This window comes from Stegodyphus dumicola, chromosome 4 (genome assembly GCF_044657685.1).
Source record: "Stegodyphus dumicola isolate Sdum_Otavi_A_Nest chromosome 4, ASM4465768v1".
NCBI lineage: Eukaryota > Metazoa > Arthropoda > Arachnida > Araneae > Eresidae > Stegodyphus > Stegodyphus dumicola.
Window position 1 is genome coordinate 30,492,577 of NC_140771.1, and position 26,337 is coordinate 30,518,913.

General features: G+C 31.7%; 2 protein-coding genes across 6 annotated transcripts in view; one reads left to right on the forward strand and one right to left on the reverse strand.

The window, feature by feature from the left end:
• Positions 1-14,681, forward strand: part of LOC118179574 (echinoderm microtubule-associated protein-like CG42247) — a 106,220-nt gene extending 91,539 nt beyond the window's left edge. The window contains exons 19-20 of one of the 2 annotated variants that reach the window (XM_085814665.1): positions 11,901-12,025; positions 14,421-14,681. In XM_085814665.1, the coding sequence (XP_085670791.1) occupies positions 11,901-12,025; positions 14,421-14,540 (245 nt within the window). In that variant the 3' untranslated portion in view covers positions 14,541-14,681. Of the gene's footprint in view, positions 1-11,900; positions 12,026-14,420 lie in introns of those variants that run through there. The other variant, XR_015040599.1, reaches the window with a different exon arrangement.
• Positions 14,682-15,441: 760 nt separating this feature from the next.
• The window catches only part of LOC118190081 (DNA polymerase beta-like), a 35,709-nt gene continuing 24,813 nt past the window's right edge, over positions 15,442-26,337 (reverse strand). For 2 of the 4 annotated variants that reach the window (XM_085814666.1, XM_035360772.2), the window contains exons 9-13: positions 24,975-25,045; positions 24,806-24,892; positions 20,327-20,376; positions 17,736-17,875; positions 15,442-15,812 (exon numbers count right to left, since the gene is read on the reverse strand). In XM_085814666.1, coding sequence (XP_085670792.1) covers positions 15,718-15,812; positions 17,736-17,875; positions 20,327-20,376; positions 24,806-24,892; positions 24,975-25,045 — 443 coding nt within the window. In that variant the 3' untranslated portion in view covers positions 15,442-15,717. The other 2 variants (XM_085814668.1, XM_085814669.1) reach the window with 2 other exon arrangements.

Genomic DNA, 26,337 nt, shown 5'->3' on the forward strand with positions numbered 1-26,337 from the left:
AGCTATTGAGAACAAATCATCCCTTAACAGATTAGTAGAAAAACCGAAAATTATTATTTATAATGTTTCGCTGGAGGTTGAAAATGAAAAATTTTTAGAAAGTTTGAAACAAGACTGTTCTTGTGATGGAGGATGTGTTAGATTTCTTTTTCATACAGGTAAAAATAGAAAGGAGCTTACTTCTCATCGAGTTTTTCATGTGGATAAAATCTGTCAAGCCCAGATTTTGCAAAATGAGAGAGTTACGGTAGGGTGGAAGTCTTACCCTGCCAAACTGTTTGTTCAACCGAAGAAACGTACAAATTGTCTTCGTTTTGGCGATGTTAAACGCTTCTGCCAAAAATGAAACTGTTTGTTTTACCTGTTCAGGTCCTCATTGAGCCAAAGACTGTAAAGGTAAATTTAAGAAATGTATTAACTATAAAAATTTTAACTCAAGGAATAAAATGAATATAGATGATGGGCACGAAGCTTTTTCTAAGGAATGTCCAGTTTTTAAGAGATAAATAAAATATATTACGGAACATATGAATTTATGAACTTATGAGTTTTTAACTATGGGTCCTGATATGTTAGTTTTACTGATTCTCGTCGCGGGATGCATACTTGAGTTTCACTGTACAAATTTTACTGCGGATTTGTTTCTGCTTTAATTTTTCCTGGCTTAATAAATTTTAATTTATATTGGTTTTAGGAGAGAATTTACTATTACACGATTTTTAAATTAAATTAAACTTTTAGGATTTTTATTGGATACAGTTTTTATTGTACCTTATTTAATGAGGTTTTTAAGCATTAATTTGAATCATTGTTAAGCAGCTGCCATACAGCTCTCTGCAATTGATGAAATTTTGACCAAGACCCCAGACGTTATTTTGATTCAAGAACCATACTGCATTGAGGACGCCCTTGCATATAGTAATAGAAATTGGAGAGTTGTTCATCAAAATGGTGGGAGGTCGGCCATTATTGCCGTTAATCCGGATATTGATTTTATTGTGGATTATTCTTTAGATGTCATCACCTCTATACTGTTAAAGATTCATATGGATTTCTGTGTGTTTATTTTTCCCCAGCAGAAGATATAAATTTATATCTCTTTGAATAGGATGATATTTTAAATTTATATACAAAATTTTTAATTTTTGGAGATTTTAATGCAAAGCATTTTACTTGGGGAGCTGCATCGGTTGATGCGAGAGGAGTTTTGGTGAACGACTTTATTTTATACAGAAATCTTTTATTATTCAATAATTTTAATTTGCCCTTACTTTTTTATCTACAGTTGGAGTTGGATATACTGACTTGGTGATCAGCTCTTCAAATATAAGTGTTCCAGATTATAATTTTTATTATTTCAGATGAATTGACTCTTAGTGACCATAAATATTTTATTTTAGATGCGGATGGAATTGTATATAGAGAAACTAGTTCCTGTACTATTATGAGGAATCCAATTCGTATCAAGAGATTTGTGTAAAAATGAAAAGTAAGATTATGAGTTCTCAGAAGAGAATTATAAGGGCTGGTACTAAGTCCCAGTTGGATGAAATTATTTTGGAGATGGAGAAAGATCTTGTATTGCATACAAATAAATTGCTTCGTTTCAAAAAAAGACAGGATAATAAAATCTCTTGGTGGTCGCCAGAGTTAACTAGTTTGAAGAGAAGAGTTCGGTCATTAAGAAAATTCTATCAGATGAGATGCATTTTGGAAGAAATTAGAATTCATAGAAGGATCTGCTATAAGAGAGAATTAGCAATGTATAAAAAATTAATTAAGAAATCAAAATCTGAAAGTAAATTAAATTACTTTTTGAAAAGTAATTGTTATTATGATAGAATTTTTAAACACGCAACTCAAAAGGAAAAAAGGGGAATAGTGTTAAAAAGGCCAATGGTAATCGAGAAGAAAATATAGAGCATGTGAAAAGGGAAATTTTAGATGAGATCGTGGGAACTGGTATCCCTATACGGAATAATTTTGATTTCATCTTAGAAAAAATAAATTAATGTAATGCCGATAATAAAGAATTCATGCTGGATGAGATTCGGACGGTTATTACACAGCTTCGTACAAGAAGCTCCCCTGGTTTGGACGGTATACATGCGGGCATAGTAAAGATGTTTGAGTTTTATTCTAGCTTTTCCAGCATTTATACAATAATTCTTTGTTACATGGTCTCTTTTCTGAGGTTTGGAAAATTGCAAAACTAGTTCTCATACCTAAAAGCAATGATAGAATGAGGCCAGTATGTCTCTTAAAGGTGATAGGAAATGTGCTGTACAAATTGATTGCAAATCGCTTACAATATTATATAAAAACGAAGAAACTTATGTCTTCTAATCAATATGTTTTTCTGCCGGGCGGAGATCATGTATTATATTATGTTATTAATTTTATAAGAGATAATAAAAAGATAGATCATGTGGTGGCGGTCTCTTTTGATGTTACTGGTGCATTCGACTCTATTCGTTGGCCGTCACTCCTTGTCAAGTTACTTGAATTGAAGATACCAAGGAATATTTTAAACATTATTATAGATTATTTTAATAAAAGGAAGATTGAGTATGAGAATGAAGATATTCAATCTATAATTATTGATTCCAGCAAGGGTTGCCCTCAGGGGTCTTCTAGTGCTCCTCTGTATTGGAACCTCATTGTAAATGATTTATTGAAAAGACATTTTCCTGAGTATATACGTTTGGTAACCTATGCTGATGACCTTCTGGTGCTTATAAAAGGTAAATCTTTGGAAATAATCGAAGAATATTTTAATGAATTAGTTTTGGAATTAGAGGATTGGGGAGAAAAAGAAGGATTAATGTTCAATATTCAAGAGACAAATGCTGTGTTTTTTCCTCGTGCAGGAAAGCAGACAAGAGAACCAAGGTTGAAATACAAGAATCAGAGAATAAAGTTTAGAAAAGAAATTAAATATCTTGGCGTAATTGTGGATGATAAATTAAATTTTATCTCACATTTTAATATGGTTCATAAAAAATCAGAATATATTTAAAATTATTACAGGAGGAACTTCCACAGTGAAATTCTGACTATGAAAAATGCCATAATAAGGTCAATCTACGAGACTGTTGTGATTCCTCGAATTATGTATGGCATAGGCGCATGGGGTTGTAGGGCGGAGGAGCTGGTTAGACTTCGTATGAAACTGGACATAATGCAGAGAGTTTGGTTACTAATGCTGACGAGATGTTTCAGAACGACCTCTACTGAGGTTGTCTGTATCCTGGCCGGTGTGCCCTCTATCTCCAAACTATTTGTTTTTTATTATGGTAAATTTCGTTTAAGAACAGGAAATATAGATTTTAAATTATATGGAGATTCTATTGTAACACGGTGCGCTTTTGAAAAATTTGATTCACCCTGCTGAAAGAATTTTTATTCCGTATTATTTGGATGCTCCAAAAATAGGAGAAATTGACATTTATACAGACGGGTCAGGTCTGGGAGACGCCATTGCTTTCGCATATGTTATATATTATTATGGAACAGAGATTGAGAATAATAAATTTAAACTCAATATTTATAACTCAGTTTATCAAGCGGAAGCTATGGCTATTTTTTATTCACTGAAATGGATTAGGAAGACTTTTAAAGAGAAATATGCTATACATATTTATTCTGACAGTTCTTCAAGTTCTCTCACGACCTGATCAAGACAACCCTTTAATAGTAGATATTAGAGAATTATATAAAGACTTGAGAGAAGATCAAAATATTGTGCTTAATTGAGTGAAGGCACACGTTGGACATTTTGGAAATGAGAGGGCGGACCGCACAGGCCAAGGAGGCAATTACCGATGTTAATGCTCGTGATATTGATGTACAGGAATCAACAAGGAAAGCTGTGACTATTATGAAAAATGATATTTATAATAAATGGAGAGAGAAGTGGGAAAGGTCTGATCGAAATAAAGGTTATATGAAATTTGTTAAACAAGGTTTATGTTATTCAGGACATTGACATTAACCAAATCATTACAGGTCATGGCCATTTTCCTTTCTATTTTAAAAGGTTTAAATTACAAGAGTGACCTCTGTGATATCTGTAAAGAACCGGGCACTGCAGAGTATTATGTGGAAACATGTAAATACTGATATCAGGAACGAGTTTAAGAAAAATTATGCTTTTAATATATATGATATTTTAAATGATTTTAAAAGACTGAAAAAATTTTCCGGGAAAATGACGGAGAAGATTAATAATAACAAGCTTGCAGTAGGGATTTTAATTTTAATTTTGTTTTTTAGTTATGTTCTTTATGTCTGTTGAAGGTGTTGTTTCTAGCTTGCTCTGGCGCAGCCCGCAAAAAAAGCCATAGGGCGACGTAAAGTCTGCCAGGAGGGTCGGGCTGCGTCCCTCATATTGCCACGTCTTGCCAAGAGTAAAGATTGCCATAATTGCTTAGTCATTATAATAAGTATAATTAATTTAATAGTTATTTTTAGTAATTTTCCTACTGGTTGCCTGCCTGCTAGTCGCCCTCCTAGCTTGCACCTCGGGTGCTTCTTGTCAGAGGTCTTTCAGGTTCCAACCTGCTTATAACTGCGGGAGTCATTAACACAGTTAATGAATATAGAAAATCCAAATGTAAACGGATGAAAACAGTTCATGACATTAGAGCTGCACATGATAGTATCCACACAAAAATAGGTTTAAAGTGCTAAATGTAAGACAAAATCTGGACTCAGAAATTAACAAAGTTCAAGGTGATTCGGAATCAACACCGAATACCCAAAATGCTAATACTACCAGTAAGACTGGAGGAGGGGCCTATTGAAACGAACACCAATGAGGTTAGTTCACAATCACAGGGCCTCGCCATCAGACAAACCATAGTTAATGAGACTACGGAATTGATCGATGCTGATAAAGAGGACTCTGATAAGTTCATCTACCCTAACAAAGGGAGCAGTAAAGTTCCCCCCATCATTATCCAAGATGGAAAATATTCTTGGTCTAAACACAGGGAGATGATAAAGGAAGCTGGTATCACCTTAAAACTTTGTAGAATGAAAGCACAGGATCACTACGAATTAAAAGTAGATAACATCCACACGCATAAAAGTTTGATAGCGTTACTAAACTTCAATGGTGTTAAATGTCACTCATTCACACTGCCATAAAAGTCAAGGTTGCCGTACGCAGCCTGCCAATAGGCACTATAACCTCTGAGATTGCTGAGGAACTTACTGAACAGGGACTTCCTGTTGAGAAAGTTACGCAGTTAGTGAGGCGTAGAAACGGTGAAATATTCAATTTTTAGTCATCCTAAAATGCAGTAGGGATGACACCGAAAAATGACAATGCCAGGGAAATACACAACATCATTAAATTATGCTCGCTGAAAGTTAAGGTTGAAGCATATAAAGGAAGGAAGGGACCAGCACATTGCTTTCGGTGTCAGGCATTTCATCATGCTCAGGCAGGATATGCACGACCCGAAATGCATGAAATGTGCCAGTAACCACTATTCTAGAGAATGCCCTTAACCTAGGGAAGAAAAACCTAAGTTTATCAACTGTCAAATAGGACACACGAGCAACTACAGGGGTTGCCCGAATTTTCCAAAGGCAAATTCAGTGAAAGAATTATTACCAACAAAACTTATGCCACTGCAGTAAATGGGCAAAGTGTGAATATCAATACTTTAGATAAAGCTAAGAGTATTTTTGAAGGTTTTAAGAACCTAGTTGAAGCTATTAAAGCCTCTGGAATCTTGCATTTAACTCCTAGCACAGCCTCTAGCAGTTCCAACGCACCCACAAAACCCAATTATGGATAGTAACGCTAACAGTAACAGGCCAATTAAAATGTTACTTTGGAATGCTAATAATCTAAAAGATAAGAAGGATGAAGTGAAAGATTTTATGTACGATAATGATATAGAAATTTGCCTGATCTCGGAAATACATGCCACCCCGGGAGTATTAAAACTACAGATCCTACCCATATGATCGATCGCATCATGGAGGTGGAAGGGTACTTATATATGCTCACTGTAAATACTCATCATGTCTGATTTCCAGACAGAAACAACGGCTATGAAATTGTGGTTATTTCCATTCACTTGCCCAAATTCGGAGATACGTTATTTGCAGCAATATACATCTGCCGACCAACAAGCTCTCTGAGGAACTGTTGAATTCCTGACTCCTCGAATATTATAGCAGGAGGTAATCTATCTAAATGGTAAGCACAGAGAATGGGGTTGTCGGAGCACCAACCATAAAGGTAAAATTCTGAAGAGTTCATAGAAAATCACTCAATTGGAATCGTTGCGCCAGACGCACCCACGTTTAGGCCGCATATTACAGGATATACGCCGGTTATACTTGATATTATACAGGGGCGTAGCTAGAGGGGGCAAGGGAGGGCATCTGTCCCCGGGCGCAGAATCCAAGGAGCGCCAAACTGCTGTTACGACATTTTAGAATTAAATGTTTTCCATCCTTGGCAAGCAGTAGGGGGCGCAAAATCTTCAGTTGTCCCTGGGCGCTGAAAACCCTAGCTATGACTCTGATATTATATTGACAAATACAAGAATTAATATGGTTCTGTAAGTACACGAAGACCTTAGCTCGGACCATAGCCCTGTTGTGGCTAAGTTAGGGGTCGCAAGTACAAGCTACTCACGTACTAAGACTTACACGGACTGGATGATGTATTATAACGTCGTGAAAAAGAGAATTTCACGACGTCCCTAAATTAGCAGTGTTGAGAAGTCCTACTGACATTGACAAGGCAATAAATGCGTTCACTTCCTGCCTCAATGACTCTTATTATGACACCACTAAAATCACTCAGAAGACTGACAAGATCACTAAATTTCCCAGATTTATTAAGTCTCTCATGGCTGAGAGAAACAGTGCGCGGTATAATATTACTTAAGACCCTATTACGAAGACTGGACTCAATAGAATCAACAAACGTATCAGAAAAGAAATCCAGTAATACAAGAAGGAAAACTAGAATGATAAAATTGCAGAGCTAGAATTGTACAATGATTCCTTCTGGCGCTTCACAAAGATGCTTAAACGTACTCACCAGCATGACAGGCCAGTTGCGTACTTAATGGGGTTACTGTCAGGTTTTTGCCACACATTTAAAAGAGCAGTTTACTCCAATTATGACACCCGGCAATTTTCAGTTTGTACAGCAAGTTAATAAAGAGGTTAATGAATAGTTAAAAATTCTCATTGCACGTAACGCAAGTGGGCTCACAACACCGAGCGAAGTCACCAATATCATTCCCAAGTTAAATCTCAAGAAAGCTCCAGGCATAGACGGGGTAACCCACCTTATGATTAGAAACCTACCCCGCTGCGGGATATGCCAAGATTTTTCTACTTCCAAAACATGCAAAAGATATCACTAAAGCTGAAAATCACCGACCTATAAGTCTGCTTTAAAATCTTGCCAAAATCTTTGAATTATTTTGAACAAGTTTCAACCGTACTTACGACTATTGCCTGACAAACAGTACTGATTTAGGGGCGAATTGTCCACCGCAAAACAGCTCATCAGATTACTAGAATTCATTGGCTTGGCTTTACATCACAAGAGCTGCACTAAATTACTCATGCTAGAGTGGCCATAGCGTTCGATTGCTTCTGGCATGAAGGTTTAATCTACAAATTAATTAAATTGAATCTCCCAAGAGAATTAATTCTGCTCACTCACTCTAATATCACCAACAGATACGGTGAGCTGCAGACAAAGCTTCTCAGTATACAAAGCTATTTCGGCTGGAGTCCCCTCAAGGGTCTGTTTAATGCCTATCCTCTACTTGTTCTATGCAGTGAATTTTCCACGGTCTAAATTTAACAAGACCAATCTACTGGCTTACTACGCTTAGCAGTCACGTCTACTTACCCAAACAGAGCCATTAGCGTTTTTCAAGCTATTGTGCTCGACATTGAAGTGGAGAATTTCCATTAACGCTGTTAAGTCGCAACTGCTCTTGATGCGCAGAAAGAAATTGAGAATTACTGCACAGCCACTTTATTTCTTGGGACAAAGAGTTCCACAAGGTGACAAGCCCAAATATCTGGCAGTGTGCATTAACCAGCGACTCACGTGGAGTACACACTTTAATTATGTCTCAAATAAGGCGAGATGAATAGCTCAACAGCTGCAAATCCTTCTAGGGAGATGTTTCGAATTTGGATCTACGTAGAAAAAGGCAGATATATATTTCGATACTTAAGCAGATCATGTGCTATACTTAAGCGATTCGCATTGAAACAAACACCCAGCATAAATAAATTTTCGTCTGATATAATTTTTTTGCACATTTACTTCAAGTCTGCGCAGCACCGATCACCAATTGTAGCATGATTTCATGAGAAAAATTAAAAGTGAATCACAGTATAACAATGAGATATAGTGGTTAGATGATATCTAATCACTATATCTCGATATAGTGATTAAGTGGTTAGATAATATATAATCACTATATCTCGATATAGTGATTAGATAAGAATTATATATAATTCTTACCTAATCAATCACTACATCTTATTTCATTCATTTGTGCTTTGGCATCTGAGATTAATGGTTCGGTAAAATCATCGGAATTAGTCCTGTGAAAATTTGCAAATATAATGTTGATTTTTGTTGTTTGACTTACTGAATGTTACTTTGAAAATACTTGTTCAGCGTATTATTTTATTTTAATCAGTAAGTTCTTTATTCTCTGTTTTCTGAATCAGTACCCTGATCTATTAAGTAAGTAGCGAAGAAATCTTTTAAGTTTGCGAATTTTGCAGAAAAGGTACGGAAATTTTTATTTAATTAATTAAAATGTATTGACTATGTTAACAACTGACTGTTTTCCTCGACAAGGGACTATATAAAAATTTACATTTTACTACTTGCATAGGTCTTTCAGTCACTATGTAGCTTCTAAAATCAGAATTTAAGGAAATAATTCTATAGAAATATTTTTCAAGCATTCTTTGTTACATAGTAAACAAATGGAAATAAATATTCCCTCTTTCTGTACCTTGTGGCAAAGCTTGAAAACTGATGTTTGTTTTCAAGGCCTCAACTTCTACAGCAGAAATACTTGACATATTTTCTGTTTTATGAAAAACTGGTTTCATATGAAAAAAAAACATCTGATGTATTCAAATCTTTCTGTTCCCATGAATACAACCTAGGGTGCAATTATGAAAATTCAACAATTTTTCTTATTCAACCTTTAACTCCTGACTGCTTGGGAGTTTTCCGTAAGTGCAACGTAGTAACTAACCATTCCTCTTGAAAAGACCACGAAAGCATCCATTCCTTAGACAGATGGCTGTGTTCCCAAAAAATCCTTCTAACCCAATCTTATCAGCCATCGGTTTCTATGCAATTAATGGTCTGCAAATTAAATAAATTGGATAGTAAATGTGTAAAATAGTTTAATTTTAATCTAATATATATTTAATTTCACTCAAGTTTGTCACTGCTCCGCACTAAATTTTAAATGGCTGAGAAAATGGCAGATGTCTAGGGAATTAATAAATGATTTTGCAGACATGAAAATAACAAGAAACAAACTTTAATAAATTGTTTTGTTTTCTTTCTTCTTTTACTAATATTAGACATATAGACAGTAAATCCCCCCTCGTATGAATATAAAAATAAAATAACAGCAAAACTTTTAGAGGAACATTTTAAAAGCAGTCTTGGCAATCCCTAATTCGTCCTCATTGATTAAAAAAAATAAAAAAAGGCCTGCTCCCTATAAAAATTATGCATTCATATTTTTCTTAAAAAATATCATTTGGAATAAAAAGTATAGGCGATTTTATACGATGTAACAATAATATAGGTTATAATATGGTTGCTAATAAATACAGTCAAAAGTCATTAATTCGGACACCCATAATTCGGAATGATCTATAATCCGGACCTCAAAATTAAAAACTTTCTGCGCATGCGCCGCGTTGACACATGCGCATAAGACCTTTTACGACTGCGCATATGAGTGTGTGCAGAATACGTTTTCGCGTGCACGTTTTATGTATAATGGACGTATAAGCTAAATAATTATATATTTCAGTTAATGTTGATGATTGCGTTGTTCCTTAATTTCCGAATTGGATCCGGCTTATTATTTTTTGCAGACTGTAAGAGCAATTTTATAAAAGTAAGTTTAAACTTTCGATTATATCAAATAGAATTTCCGATATATATTTGTTAATATGTAAAGGATCTAAAGCAAAAGTATGTTTTGAAATCCGAAATCTGTTTATCAATTTCACGCTGCTCGGCGGGGGGAACGCCGCGGCGGGCGCGTAATGAATTGGAAGTTGATCTGTCAGCACTATCCTTATCTTCAGGGCAGATGTTTTTATTTTATTTGGCTTATAATTCCTTATCAAATGTAGTATTTCATCTCGATGTGCTCCGTCTTTGATATGATTTAAAACAAGTTCCTCGTCATTATAATTCGCTTCCGATAGCGAAGAAAGTGACAGAGGTTATTGAAAACGAAAAAATTTCGATTGACAAATTAGTCAGTATTCTCGACACAGCAATTATAGGACTTGAACTGCGGAACTTTGTAACTGAACAAGAAATTATGTCTGTTTAATAGAATTAAAGAGAAAGTATTATCATATGAAACGAAGCAAAACTTAAACAACTTACATTGAAAGAAATGTTTAATAAAGTAAACAAATAAATATTAAGCTATTTTCTTTTTGCAAATTTTGATACCCTTTAGATCATAATTGTTCTTTATTTCATAAATTACGGTTTCATACTTTTAATTTTAGAATTTCTGCATGCCATCTTACGAGATTTAAACTGATGATTTATAATCCGGAAAAATCGATAATCCGGAATCGCCGAAGTCCCGACGAGTCCGGATTAAAGACTTTTGACTGTATTAAATTTTGCATAAGGGTTCTGGTATTATTTTTGTCTGATGACGAGACCTTCAGCACATCTCTGTTCAGCAACACAACCTAAAAGCTCCAAAAAGCTAAGCATCCTTGTTTTAAAGTTAAAACCGCTTCCATTTATGGTATAAATAAGACGGGAAAAATTAGTAAAACCTTTTTATATCCAGTCCATTCCTCAACCTCAGGCATTGTGAAACCATAAGCTTTAAGGCTTCTTTCAAAAAATCTCGTTTTCGCTTTTTGCACCTGGTCTCTAATGGGACTTGAAATACTCATAAATATTCTAAGACGATTTCACCCAATTCCGAGTTTTCAATTAAATTCAGATAAAGCTTGTTTCTCATAAGGCTTATTTTTTGGTCAGATTTTTATTGCATTTTCTATAATTTTCTTTGGCCATCATCAGCATATTAGTTTGAGCTGTTTAAACAGCAAATGAATTTTTCATCTACTAAAGATTAGGATTCCATTTGCTGGAGCCAAATTTAATAAGCTAGTCTAGATTATGTGTTTCAATTTAAATGCTTAAATTTTGAATCTCTGCAAGTAATGGTGGCTATTGTTTTTAACCTTAAGTTGCAAATTACGAAAAGCAATCTAGTAAAGTTCCTAGTTAAGTTTACCTCTTGCTTATGTGTTTGAAATTTAGTTAAACTTATGTTCAGTTGCAAAGATGATAATTCGTTGGAGCAAAGAACATTAAGCCACTGCGGTTAGCTTTATCCTTTCCAATTTTTATTCAAAAGCGGTATTAAATTTTATATTCTGAAAAAAACATAAAATTATGAAAAAGGCTCGCTAATAAAAAATAATCTCAAGGTGTAATTTAAGATCTAGAAGGAAGAAAATATAAACCCTATTAAGGTTACTTTTTTACCTCATTTTAAAGTAATTTAAGATATAGATAAATGTTCCCAGTGAGATGAAATATAGAAGTAAAAGAATTTTGTTAACGTATTGTTCTGAAATTGCAGGCATCTGGAAAAGAATCAAGGATGTTTTCTATTTAAGCTGCAATCGAAGAGGGTCTAAACTGGCAGCTGGAAGCCAAGACGGATACATAAGGATTTTCAAATATCCCTGCAAAGAATGTGATCAGGTAAATTTAAATCTTCTCAAAAGGCCTTCACAAATACATACTGGAGCTTATTAGATGGTGACCAAAATAAAATTGGCCTGTAAAAGTGTCACAGGAATTTCGTGAAAACATATTGTTACAAAATGTACAGGCGCGGTGACATAGCTTCCCCGCAAAGCAGTTTTAGGGTTGCCATAAAATTGGCAAAGGAAGGCAGTGGTGCCACATTTGGTGAGAAATCGCCCATTTGGCGACAAAATTGCCAATACACCATGGACGGATGGAGAACCTTCTGGAACGAATTCTTACTGGTTTAGCCCAGAATGTTCTCGAACATTCCGAAGAAAGCTATATAAACCCTGCTGGTCTGCAGTCTGATGGCATGGTGGAGAGGATTAACCATACAATCCTGAACCACCTCTCCTCATGGTTTCCAAAAACCAAGAAGACTGGGATCGCAAGCTACCTCTGTTCCTGCTTGCTTACCGTAGTGCCATCCACGAAAGCACTGGCTATTCTCTATCACAGATGCTCTTTGTTTGCGATCTCCATTTGCCACATGACCTGCTTTTTGGCCACCTTCCGGATGTACATTCCTCGCCTGAGGAGTACATGAAACTCCAGGCCCAGTTGGAAAGGTTTGCTTGAGAGCGGATCAACATCTTGACGGACAGGATGAAGAAGAGATATGACGCAAGAGCCACCGAACATCAATTCCAGGAAAACGACAAGGCTTGGCTGTGGAATCCAAGTTGTCGTAAGGGCGTTTCTCCGAAACTGCAGTCACTTTACAGTCCTCAACAGAGAGTCCCTGTACAGTCCTCAACAGATTGAATGATGTTGTGCTATGGATCTGTAAATCTCCCAATTCAAAACCCAAGGTCGTTCATTATGATAGATTAGCCCCATACTATGGCCATAGTACTTAGTGCTTCTCATTCCATAGAGTACCTACTGGTGAAGTACGTAATAAATAAATATGGTAATTCATATCTTTTACATTTATTTCACTGTATGTAACTTTTTTTGTATTTAATTTTTATAATGCTATGCAATCCTGGGTACCCATAATTTATGTGCATGATTTTTTTTTACCTAGTTCCTGTGTAAAGTTTGTATGTAGTGTAAATGTTTGTTTCTTTAGTTATGTTATCTGTATGTTTTAAAACGTTTCAATTGTATCGAATTTGGCTTCTGACCAAGGGTTGTACTGCCTGGGACGTGCAGTCCTTGGGAGGGGGCAGTGTTACGAAATATACCGGCAAGGTGACACAGCTTCCCCGCAAAGCAGTTTTAGGGTTGCCATAAAATTGGCAAGGGAAGGCACACCCAATTCTGTAACAATATTCTAAATAAGCAAAGAGATCATTAGAAATTGGAAAGGATGTTGTTTAGTAATTAGATGAAAGCAGCACTAAATGAGCTAATGATAAAACAATACATGCCCAATGTTGAATGTTATACAAAGCATAATTTGTGAAAAACGTACTGAAATATTTGCTCAAGATAATGGGAGTGTCTTGGCAAAATATGCAATGGAAACTTAGTGAGAAAATGGCAGGATATGGACTCTGCAAAGAAGGGTTTCTGTTCATTAACAACAGTAAATTTAATATCAGAATTATACACATTTTTTGGCTAGTTTTATTTTGGCCAGTCTGTACAAAGCATAATATTTGAAGAAAAGAAACAATTTCAAAAATTTCAAAAATAATTCCGTTATAAGAGTACATATTTATTTTTCAAATTTCCAACTCTGACAGCCTTAGGGAAAATGACTTCATGGAGAATTATCTAAGATATGCTGACTCGAACTTGCACTACACAAAGTAGAAATCTCTTAAAGTTATTCATCAGGAATCAAAAGTAGAATGAATTACCAATGCTTTAGTGGTCCTATTAGGTCATTAACTGTCAAAAATCTGTCTTTTCTTATACTACGATGAGCAGAAATTCATCTAAACACTCTTTAAATTTATTTGCTCTAGGGCTGAACTCTCTTGCTCAATACACTGAACATTTCAAAAAGATCTCATTATTAAATATTCTAGAATAGTTCATCAGAGATACGTTTTTAGCATATGAAATGGAACAAGTAAGGAAAACTTGATTTACTATGGATAAAAATTGTCTTATAGTTTATTTTGAATAAAAATAAATAATAATACTAAAATAGTTTTTTATACATGATATTAAAATAATAAGAAAATAAGTAATAATATTAATGGAGCTTGAAAGGCATCCCTCTCCTTAGGCAGACAGTCTGAGTGTTTTGCGATATTTCAATAATCCAGTGATTAATGGAGTATAGCAAATAAAGCTCCATTGAGCTTGATATGGATGTGTAATGAATTAAATTATATATTGAAATTAATATTCAAAAGTTTTAATTAAAGTATTTACTTTTTTGTTTCAGGGTGAATATGAGGAACAAAAACAAAGTACTCAACCTCTCACAGTTGTCCGATTTCTTAATATGGACCATTTGATATCTGCCAGTGGCTCAGCTGTTTTTATTTTTAACTACAAAAAGTGAGGGGGCAAGGAAAACTCCATTACATTAAAGCAGGAACGTCATTTATAACTGTAATAATAAAAATTACTTAATGTGTTCAAATATATGTTTCTCTATTATATTTTTCAAAGCTGTATTTCAATAAAAAAATTTCTTTTTTGTTATTTGAAAAACTTAATTCAAGTTAAGATATTTTTTTATAACTATTTAACATGTTAACGTTAAATAACTATAAAAATATATCATAATTTACATGTTCATATTAAATATTTATAAAAAATACACCATTTATCATTATATGTTATATTCTGTTTTTGATACATATCACTAAAACATGACTGCAGATTAATTGAAACAGATATCTTTCTCAAGCTCACTTTGTCAGTTAAAATTAGACTAATGTTTTTTTCTGATCAATTTATAATTCCTGATCTATGAATTTCACAATCAGTTATCAGACCATATCACATCTTGTACTCTTTTAAAATTAAAACTTGCTATTGTTGAGTCTTGAGCTGCTGCTTAATTTGCGATTCCTTATTTATCAATCTCACTCACATTTAATAATTTGTCAGATTATATTGCATCTTGCAACCCTTTAATGTTAACGTGATATTTGTTTTGACTTACATGCTTTGGGCCAGCCATCACATCTTACCCATTTAAGAAATCTTTATGCTCCTGAAACACACTAATTTTTTAATGGCTTTTGAAATTGTAGCACTTTTTCAGATTTTTACACAAAATTTAATGTTAATATTCTGTTCCAAATTTCAAATGCCAGATTTATTGTACCTTATATGATGGGAAAAAAATTATTTAAAATTGATTGTATTATACTAAAAATAAATATGATGGAGCTAATGACACTGACCAACTCTGAATGATTACATTTCTGTGGAAAAAATATCTCTATTAACACTCTGAGTGGCATGGCTTTATTTGCTCATGAAGATAAATATTTAAACAGGTCCAACAGGTTAAATTTTTACAATTACTTATCTTTGTATCTGTTTTCATAAATTCCCATTCATTAGGATGATTTTTACATTATTAAAGAAGAAAAAAATATTTACATAAAATTACAAGGCAGAACAATAAAAACAAACTATATATATTTCATTTCAGAATACAATACATTCTACATAGAAATATACAAAATCAACTGATATACATACTTAAACATAAACATATACATTTAAACATTTCTTTCATGAGGTTCTTTGTAAGGGTAGTCAATGTATTCAAAAATATCTCTTTCTGATGAGACAGGTAAAGGTTCACCAGATGTCCCTGAGAGTTGTGGAAAGAAAAACAATAGTTATACATACAGATTTTTTTTCCAAAATGAACTGAATGCATTTATGACATCATTATTTCTATTCTGTGTTACAAAGCAATAACAGATAAAAAAAAAATAAATGAATGCTTAACACATTCACTACCAATGAATTTAAAACATACCATTAATAACAATTCAAAAACAACAATGAAATTTTTATAAACCCTATTTTACAATAGAAATGTTGTTTTTCCCATTAATTATTAAACTAACTGAAGGCTCTTTTTTGATAGAGTGGCCACTATACTATGTCCCCAGAATTAACAAATGTAATTTGAATTTTTTAGCAAACTTAATTTGAATTAATTTAGCAAACCTGATTTGTAATTTGTAAATTTTAATAGTCAACAAAATTTATGCAATGGCCACTTTAACAAAGAAGTACTGCAATGACATTTCTTTCTAATACAGTTTAGTATTTTCCTTAGAGGCTGAAAAATATTTCATAATTGAAAGTGCATTATCTACCATTACGGCCAAGATATTTTTACAAAGGGTTTATATTAATCAACTGAATACTGATAATAAGAATAATAAAAAATACTGATAATAATAATATAATCAAATGAATACTGATTAAATAAGGGAAGCTATAACTGAAAACATATTACAGTCTAAAATATCACAAAAGAATTTACTATTAAAAGTTTTTTTAATTTAAAAATATATAAAATTATGCATAAATTTTACCTTTCTTCTTAAATAAAAGCAACACCTATTGTTATTTCATAAAACAACAAAATCTTTGCTGTTAAATAAAATTAAAACATAATTTTAATTTTAAAATTTCTTTTGTTTCTTTTCATATCTCTTTTTGAACATGAAATAGTATTAATAGAAAAATAACAAAACGTTGAATAAGTGCATTTTTTAAACAAATTTTAAAATAAAATGCATGCAAACGCTTGCAATCTATATAGTACAGCAAAATTTAATCATAATAATCAGATTTTTATTTTGGGTGCAGAAGATAGTGTATTCCAGTAAAACATATGCTAGTTGTAGCTAGAAATTGTGAAACAATTTAATACAGCACATTATGCACCTATTTTATTGATGCTGTTTATAGTATAAAATGAAATCTGGTGAAAAATATAATTAAAAAGGTAAATAAAATGACTTTTTTAATGATTAACTTATGTTGTATTGAGCAAAATATTTTTACAGCCTCTTTATATGTACTATGAAAAGTGACAACTATATATTGATATATCTGATCTCTACTTGAAATGGATAGGAATTCATTATTAAATACTGTCAATTTAATAATAATAATAAATTATAATTATCTTTTGTTAGACAACTAAAGATAAATTTTCTTAAGTTATAAAATATATTTAGTTAACTAAACTTAACTTATTTGTGGTTATAGGCTAACTTTTTTTACCTGTTTTATATCAGACGATGTGGGAACTATATTTTTAGCAAGAAAACACTGAATAATAAAATTCCTACTAAATGATTAAGAGAGATGTCAAAAATAAATTAAAAAATTTATGTCATTTACAGTAGCAAATGTATCATTATTAGAGATATTAAGACATATCAATCAACTACTTAATTTAAAAATAAAAATAATAATTCTTTGTCAGTAAAAGATAAAATTTGGTAGGCCATAACATAAATCTAACTAAATATGTTATTTATTACCTACTAAAATTTGAGGTCATGTGAACAACATGGCAACTATGTTCTCAACAGGCAGATGTGAATAACAGAATTTCTATTTAAGTGATTTAGACAGTAAAACATAAATCAAGTGATTGAGGTCATTCATGGGAGCAAATATGTCATCATTTCAGATATATTTTAAGGACATCATTGAAATGTATATTTATTTATTTAATTTATCAATAATTGTTTTAGAATTGTACCTCTAGAACCAATAGGCCTGATGCAGTACTCATTTATAGTGAACCCCTTCTCCACAGCATGAGCTCTCATTTGTTGATTAAATAAGCCACTGCCAGTGAAATATAGCGTTGCACAAAAGTACTGATCATGAGGGAAAAGCCTGCATAAATAGAAACATCTGATTACAGAACCTATGACAAGGTTACATATAAAAAGAACATTCAATAATGCATAAAAAATGTTAATCATATAATTTAACTACAGTCAACTTTTGACTAACCAAGCCCTATAGGTTAAAAAAATTAACTTTTAGTAGGGAATAACTGAAAAACTATCATCACAAACCACTGTTACAAATGAAATTGTCTACAGAAAATACAAAGAGATGAAAGATGCATAGGACAACAGTAATGATAAAAAATGTACTGATCATGAGTACTGATCAAAAAGTACTGATCATGAGGGAAAAGCCTGCATAAATAGAAACATCTGATTACAGAACCTATGACAAGGTTACATATAAAAAGAACATTCAATAATGCATAAAAAATGTTATTCATATAATTTAACTACAGTCAACTTTTGACTAACCAAGCCCTATAGGTTAAAAAAATTAACTTTTAGTAGGGAATAACTGAAAAACTATCATCACAAACCACTGTTACAAATGAAATTGTCTACAGAAAATACAAAGAGATGAAAGATGCATAGGACAACAGTAATGATAAAAAATGATGATGTTGGATTTCAAATGACACATAGTTTGTATTTTATACATAAACTAGCGATCCGCTCCGGCTTCGCATGGGTATAAAATATATAGGCTATGTCACTCACTGAAAAAATGATTAAAATGGATCCAGTAGTTTTGATTTATTCATTACTGCCCGTGGCCCGCACGCGTTAAATTTGGAGTAAAACAATTCCCTTTCCCTATACCATGAAGATTTCCTGCTATCTTTGGAATATCTAAATTCATACACTACATTTTTACTTATTTACTTTTTACATTTTTACCTATTTATTTTATTTTTACAACAATTAATATATTACAGAATGTCTTTATATACAACGTTCACAGCTTTCTTGTCATTAGTGAATGCGTAGTACAGTGATTGCCTAACTGATACGTTGTCGTGCTGAAAAGCACATTTTTATTAATTATATTGTTATTTTCCTTGCTAGAGAGCTCCGATAATAAACGCGTCTGATCGCTGCTAAATTCAAAGTGCTATAGGGAGAACCGCGGCCTCCGACGCGCTATTTATAGTCACGCTCCCACCGCCCCGGCCGGCCGGTACAGCCGCAAATGCTACGTCCCACAATTTTTAAATCTGTAGACCTTTTCAATGTGTACAATACTTAGTACATTATTTTGATAAATCTCATACGGTTCAGCCAGCATTTGCAATGCAAGCGGAAAAAATGTAATTCTTTACGACATCACATTAGAAACCTCAGAAATAACAGTATTTCTCTATTATTTAATGGATGTTATTATACATATAAACCTTCCTCTTCAATCACTCTATCTATTAAAAAAACTGCATAAAAATCCATTGCGTAGTTTTAAAGATTTAAGCATACATAGGGATATAGGGACAGAGAAAGCGACTTTGTTTTATATTATGTAGTGATTTATTTTACTTATTCCATGTTTTTTTGCCACTAATAATTGCAGTTTTGTTTCTTGGAAGTGGCAACAAAAAAAACTTTTAGAATTAGCTTAAAATTTTCATGTTTAGTAAGCTTTTAAAAATATTTGTTGTTTAAAAGAGAGAGATTTTATTTAAGATCCAAATACATTTTCAGATATAAATGACACTTTAGACTACGTTTGCTAGTCTCTAGAATTCGTAATACACTGTTAGTATAATAGTTTGTTTTGATTCCTAACTAAACAGTTGGAATAATATATGGGAATTGTTTTTATTTATAACAATTCGTAATTTGAAATATATAAATATAAAAGCAAACTGCTCAATTGTACAAATAAATCAAGCATACACATATTAAACTTCTACTTCACATGAGAGCAATCAAAACAAAACAAAAAAAGTTTTTTTTTGTTTTGTTTTCAGTTCTGATTTAATTTAGGAAACAAATTGAACTCATTCTCCACATTGAACTGTTGGGCAATACAGGTAATCTGCTGAACTTTTTTTTTTTGGGGGGGAGGGTAATTATAATATGGATTACTGCTCTTTCCTATTTTTTTTAAACCAACCTGAAATAAATCATGATTTTAAGTTAAACATGGATATTGCCTGAGGTAGATCAAAATTAACTGTATATTTAATATTGCGGAAAAAAAAGTAGACAAAATTTGCTGAAAAAATATGATATTTAGATAGAAATGGTTTAATAAAAGAAATATATTTAATAGTTAATATAAATATATGCATGGAATTTAAATATTTATTTGAAATTTTCCAATAAACTTTTTAAAACAGAATAACTTATCTAAACCAAAATCTAAATGATATAATACCTTTAATGCTCATTTATGGATGCAAAAATATATTAGATAAATTTAATTATAATTTTAAAGAATAAATAAATTACTTTAAATTGTAATATTTTGAAGGGGGAAAAATAAGATACACTGTACCCAATGTCTATTCTTCTGAAAGGATGGCTAGCATCTAAGTGACAGACTCCCTAGAAATGATAATTAAATTAATAACACCATATACACTATATATTAGTCTGTGATAATATCATATATTTAATTATAGTTATGTTAAAAAATTAAATTTACCAGACATGTTCTAACATATGATCTATCTTTAGTAGACACTTTCTTGAATTTTCAACACATTATATTACAATGCATTTATCATCAAATATTATTAAGTGTTGCCAATGGACTAAACAAAAGCTGTTTATCTTGCCTATAAGCCTCAAAAACAGTCATTTTATAAAGTATTGTCATTCAATAAAGTAGAAGAGCTTTAAATTACTTTGAACTTGTAATTATTAAATAGCTGAATGACTTGAAAGTAATAAATAATTTCCTTAATATGTTAAATCCTTATTTTATTTTTATAGTGTATTTAATTGACATTAATTAAAATTTTTTATTTACAGTGATGTACAAATATAATACCCATATAATATTATTTTTATATATTACAGTCAAAAGTCTTTAATCCGGACTCGTCGGGACTTCCGGATTATCGATTTTTCCGGATTATAGATCATCAGTTTAAATCTGGTACGATGGCATGCAGAAATTATAAAATTGAAAATATGAAACCGTAATTTATGAAATAAAGAACATTTATGATCTAAAGGGGATCAAAATTTACAAAAAATAAAAAATAAAAAGCTTAATATTTATTTGTTTATTTTATTAAACATTTCTTTCAACACGTGCATACATTACGCATAGACGAAATTAGAAAATTGCAACCAGAAAACTATTTGATGTGTATTCGTGATATTTATAATGAATTTGATTTAAATCATATCAAAGACAGAGTACATCGAGATGAAATACTACATTTAGTAATGAACTATAAGCCAAATAAAATAAAAACATCTGCCCTGAAGATAAGGATAGTGCTGACAGATCAACTTCCAGTTCATTGCGCTCCGTGACGTTCCCCTCCCCCGCAGAGCAGCGTGAAATTGATAAACAGATTTCGGAATGGTTAGATAAACAAAGGATATACCTTTATCTATTTTTTGCAGCAATTCCACTTTTTGTTTGATGGACATCGAAATATGCTTTCGCTTTGTAGATCCTTGGCAGTATCCAAGCAGCAAAAGCCAGCATCGGAAATTCTATTTGACATAATTGAAAGTTCAAGCTTACTTTTATAAAATTGCTTTTATAAAAAAACAGTCTGCAAAAAATAATAAGCCGGATCCAATTCGAAGATTAAGGAACAACGCAATCTGCAACATTAACTGAAGTAGATAATTTTAGCTTAGCTTATACCTTCCGTTATACATTAAACGTGCATGTGTACACGCATATGCGCATCTGTGAAGGCATTATGCATTGACGCATGCGCAGAAAGTTTGTAGCTTTGAGGTCCAGATTATGGGCATTTGGATTAACGACTTTTGACTGTACGGATATTTTGAGTTTTTATGTATTTTTGCCTTTTCGCGAAGTGAGAACTGAATTAATTGAATGAGAAATACTAAATCATCTGTGAAAAACTGTTTCTTTTTGTTTTGTTTGCTTAATTTCTTTTATACATCATTCTAGCTTTATTATAGTATTTGAATAGAACATGTGGCAATGATTAGATAATTCTTTAAATGATATAAATTTTGTGTATTCTGAGTTATAATATGAACAAAATATAATACTGTTAAGTGAACCTAGCACCAGAGTGTCACTATGGTAAACAAAATAAAGTGAATTTTAAAGAATGCATTTATTCTATTGTGGTTTATGCGCTGTCGGCGAAGTAGGTTTAATTCAATCCAATAAGTTTAAATGAAATGCAAGAAAAAATGCGTATAATTTAATATTCCGTACAAGGAAGTCATGTGGTGTACACATCAGATTTTTTGTATTGTTACACAGATAGTGTACTTTTGTTATGTAAGTATATTTGAATAAAATTTATCTCTTTTCAAAAAATTATATATCACATTTTTCAATTTGTATTAAAAACTTTGAAGGAGATAGTTAAATTTTTTTAATACAGATGTTTTTTAAAGAAGTTAATTATTGAGAATTGTATTTTATTCAGAAATTTATCCTTACATCAAATAATTAATTCAAAAGGGCTTTACTGCAGCATTCCATTGAAAAAGTTAACAATAATTAACAGTGGTTTGTTGCAAATAAAACATTTGATATACAAATTATGACTTTATTTCATCATCAGGAAACAGTATTTTACCTATGTGTCTTCTATGTAATAAAACTATATCAAATGATTCAATGAAACCTTCCAAGCTTAAGGAACATTTAATAAAAATCCATAGTAACAAAAAAGATCAGGATTTAACGTGTTTTCAGACATTCAAAGAAAATTATTTGGAAACACCATCACTGCAACAACTCATAGGGACAACATTCAAGCAAGATGACAATGGACTGCATGCTTCTTAGAACATTTCTTTATTAATTGCAAAGTCCGGAAAGCCATACACTATTGGTGAAGAACTTATTTTACTGGCTGTAAGTGAGGTAATATGCACCATGTTGCACAAATCAGCTTTCAACATTATAAAAAGAATTCCACTAAGTAATAATACAGTACAAAGGATTGATGAAATGACTTTGTGTGTAGAAAATTCTTTATGTGAGTACTTAAAAACATCTGAATTTTCTATACAGCTTGACGAGTCCACTTTACCAGGAAATGAAGCTTTACTTTTCACTTATGCAAGATTTGTAAAAGAAGAAAAATTTTTGCCAAGAATTGTTATTTGCTAAACGTTTGGAAACTGATATGAAAGGTGAAACGTTATTTACTGAATTAAAAAGATTTTTCAATGTAAAAGCTTATACCCTTCACTAATATCATTTCCGCTGCTACTGGCGGTACTCTGGCAATGGTAGGATGATACCAAGGTTTTCTGGCATGCTTAAAGCAAGCTGTATCGAATGTATTTTCAGTACATTGTGTCCTTCATCGTCATCATTTAGTCGCAAAAATCTTAGTAAATGTTTGCATGGATCGCTAGATTATATCATTAGAGCAGTTAATAAAATCAAAAGGAACACCTTCAAGGAGAAATTATTTACTCAACTTTGTTTGGAAAATGATGAAGACTATAATCGTTTACTACTTCACAAAGAAGTATGTTGGTTATCTAAAAGTGCAAGCTTAAATCGATTTTATGCGCTCTTTGATTCAGTGTTGGAATTCCTAGAAAGCAATGATTTGCGATACAATTTCATTAACTCAAAATGACATAGCCTTATGTGACTGATTTAGTGGCCAAATTTAACGAAACTAATTTGAAACTACAAGGTGACCAATTAAATTTAATAAAAACTAAAAGCATAATATCTGCATTTGTTGCAAAACTTTTTCTGTTCAAACAAAACTTGGGAAGAGAAGAATGTTCTCAGTTTCCAAATCTTTCGAAATTGCAAAAGAGATGGAGAATTGCTTGCTTACTGTCAACACCTTACTTCATGCAGACCTGAACCAAAGATTTAAAGACCTTCTTCACTTGGATATTCCAGACTGGGTGTTGAACCCTTTTGCGTGTGGACAAACTCAGATGAATCCATACTAATATAGGAGCATCTTAGTGAAATATCCACAAATAAGGAACTTAAACCAATGTTTGAACAAGGATACCACAAATTCTGGTTACAAAACCAGATCCCAATTTTATATCCTGCATTTTGGGTTATTGTACAGAAGTTGACTGCTTTCCCATGTGTGATGTTTTTTGTGATGAAGCTCATAACAACACTGAATCCATGTTATTTAATAGAACATGGATTCAGTGTTGTTATGAGCTTCATCACAAAAAAAGAAACTAACTAGGACTTAGTACTTGTGGGGATTTGCGGTTGCCACTTAGAAACATTGAGTCCGACATAAATGCACTCATAACATCTCTTCAATTTCATTTAAGTCATTATTATTTTTTTAATTTTATTTTAAACAAAAGTTATAAGTTCAATAAATACTTCTTCAACAAAATGCTTTTTTTTTTATTTGGAATTTTTATAGTATGCACTTATGTAGTAAATAGAATTACATGTCCGTGGGCAAGTCTTGACTGTCAAAAAGGTGCCCATAGGTCAAAAATCTTTGGGAACCCTTGACCTAAAGCATCATTAATAAAAAAGAACTGATATTACATCAAAAAGTAAACCACAAAACTTATAAAACAAAGTAATATTTTGTCACACTTATAGAAATTATTTTCCTTGTTTTTATTTTATATCATTCTCTAGCCAAACAAATAGGTGAACAACTATAATCAAAATCTCAATTTTTAATATTAGTGTCTCTGCTAATATTAATGTATAATTAATGCAATTTTAATATTAGTATCATCTTTTGAAACTAATAATTTACACAAAAAATCTACACAAAAAATTTGATAAATAACCTTTTTGAAATCAAAGCAAACCATATAATGAATTTATTACCATAAACTTGTAGTCTCCACGAGAAATATGATCCACAATTAATCCTGACTTTTCTAATTTATATAGAACTTGTTTTAGAAGTTCGCTCTGCAGATGTAAACATTTGATTAGTATTTTAGTCACATATTAGGCTGCAAAAACTTATTAACATTGCAAGTCATTAACAAACCTTGTTGACATCAGCAGATGAGTAATCTGGATGTGTGAGCAAAATATCAATATCACCACTCTCTGAAGCACCTAAAAATAAATAAATAAATAAATAAATAAAATAAAAATAAATAAATAAATTTTAATCATTCGGCTCAAATAAAAAAGAATTACATGTTTTCCTCAAACAAATCTTTATGAAATTAGATACCCTATATCAGTATTTAAAAATTTAATGCCTGTGAAACTCCCATTTTCATGTGTTTTTTCCATGTTATCATATTATATCAAGTTTTTTTCCCATTATAGATTTGTTAAGGCTTAAATTTTTAGAATAAATATTTTATTCCTTCTCTGAGAGCTAATAACTTTAGCACTGGGTATAACAATGCATTATTCTGATACGTTACACTTTCTGATACCTTGTTTTTATTGCTTTCTGAAGAAAGCATTACGTTCACTTCATATCATAGCTGACAATCTTAAAATCTTAAAAACCTGGTGAATTTTGCAAGGAAATCATTAGAAATTGGGAGATTTTCATGCAACATCGCAACATCATTTCAAAGAACTTTAAACTGACTTTAATTCACTTTATAATGCATGGTTCAGGTTATTAACCTATTTGTAATTTATTTCTGATGTAAAGGCCTTTAAATGGATATTCTAAATTTTATGTTCTTTGGCTAATGTCATTTTTTAGTTTTCTTACACTTTTATACCGAGAAAATCCTGAGTAGTGAAGGAAAGCTTTTATTTATGAAAGTACTTTTAAATATGATGAAAATAAAATTAATAAATAATGTCGATAGTATTTGTGTGGATCGTGCCATATATTTAAGTAAACAAAATTAAATACAAATAAAATGATTAAACATTGCTTGAATCTTCATATAAAAATCCACAAATATATACAGTACATTAAAAGACAACTTAGATCAAAAGAAATTTAATATAACAAAAATCAGTACAATGTAATAAGAAAAATACTATTCAGATGAAATAAAATTCAACAACAAAAATTATTCTGAAAATAATTTGAGGTGTGGGAAAGGAATTTATCACATACAAATTTCATTTATTGCTGGAAAACATTTTCCTTCGTAAAAGCTAAAAATTAAAAACAAGACATGTAATGAAAAACTGAGAATATCGTGATAAAATTGGGAGTATTGGTAGTTATGTCATATCATTAAGAAGGTTTAATTATTTCACATATTTCTTTTTTAACATCTTTTGATACTAATAATTTTAATCTAATAGTGATTTTCAAAAGTGTTTTAAGGTAACCTTTGACACAGAATTAATACTCCTGAGCTTTTTGAAATAGCATTTTAATATTTTCCACTATGTAAATCTCATTAAAAATGCCTGGTAGCAAG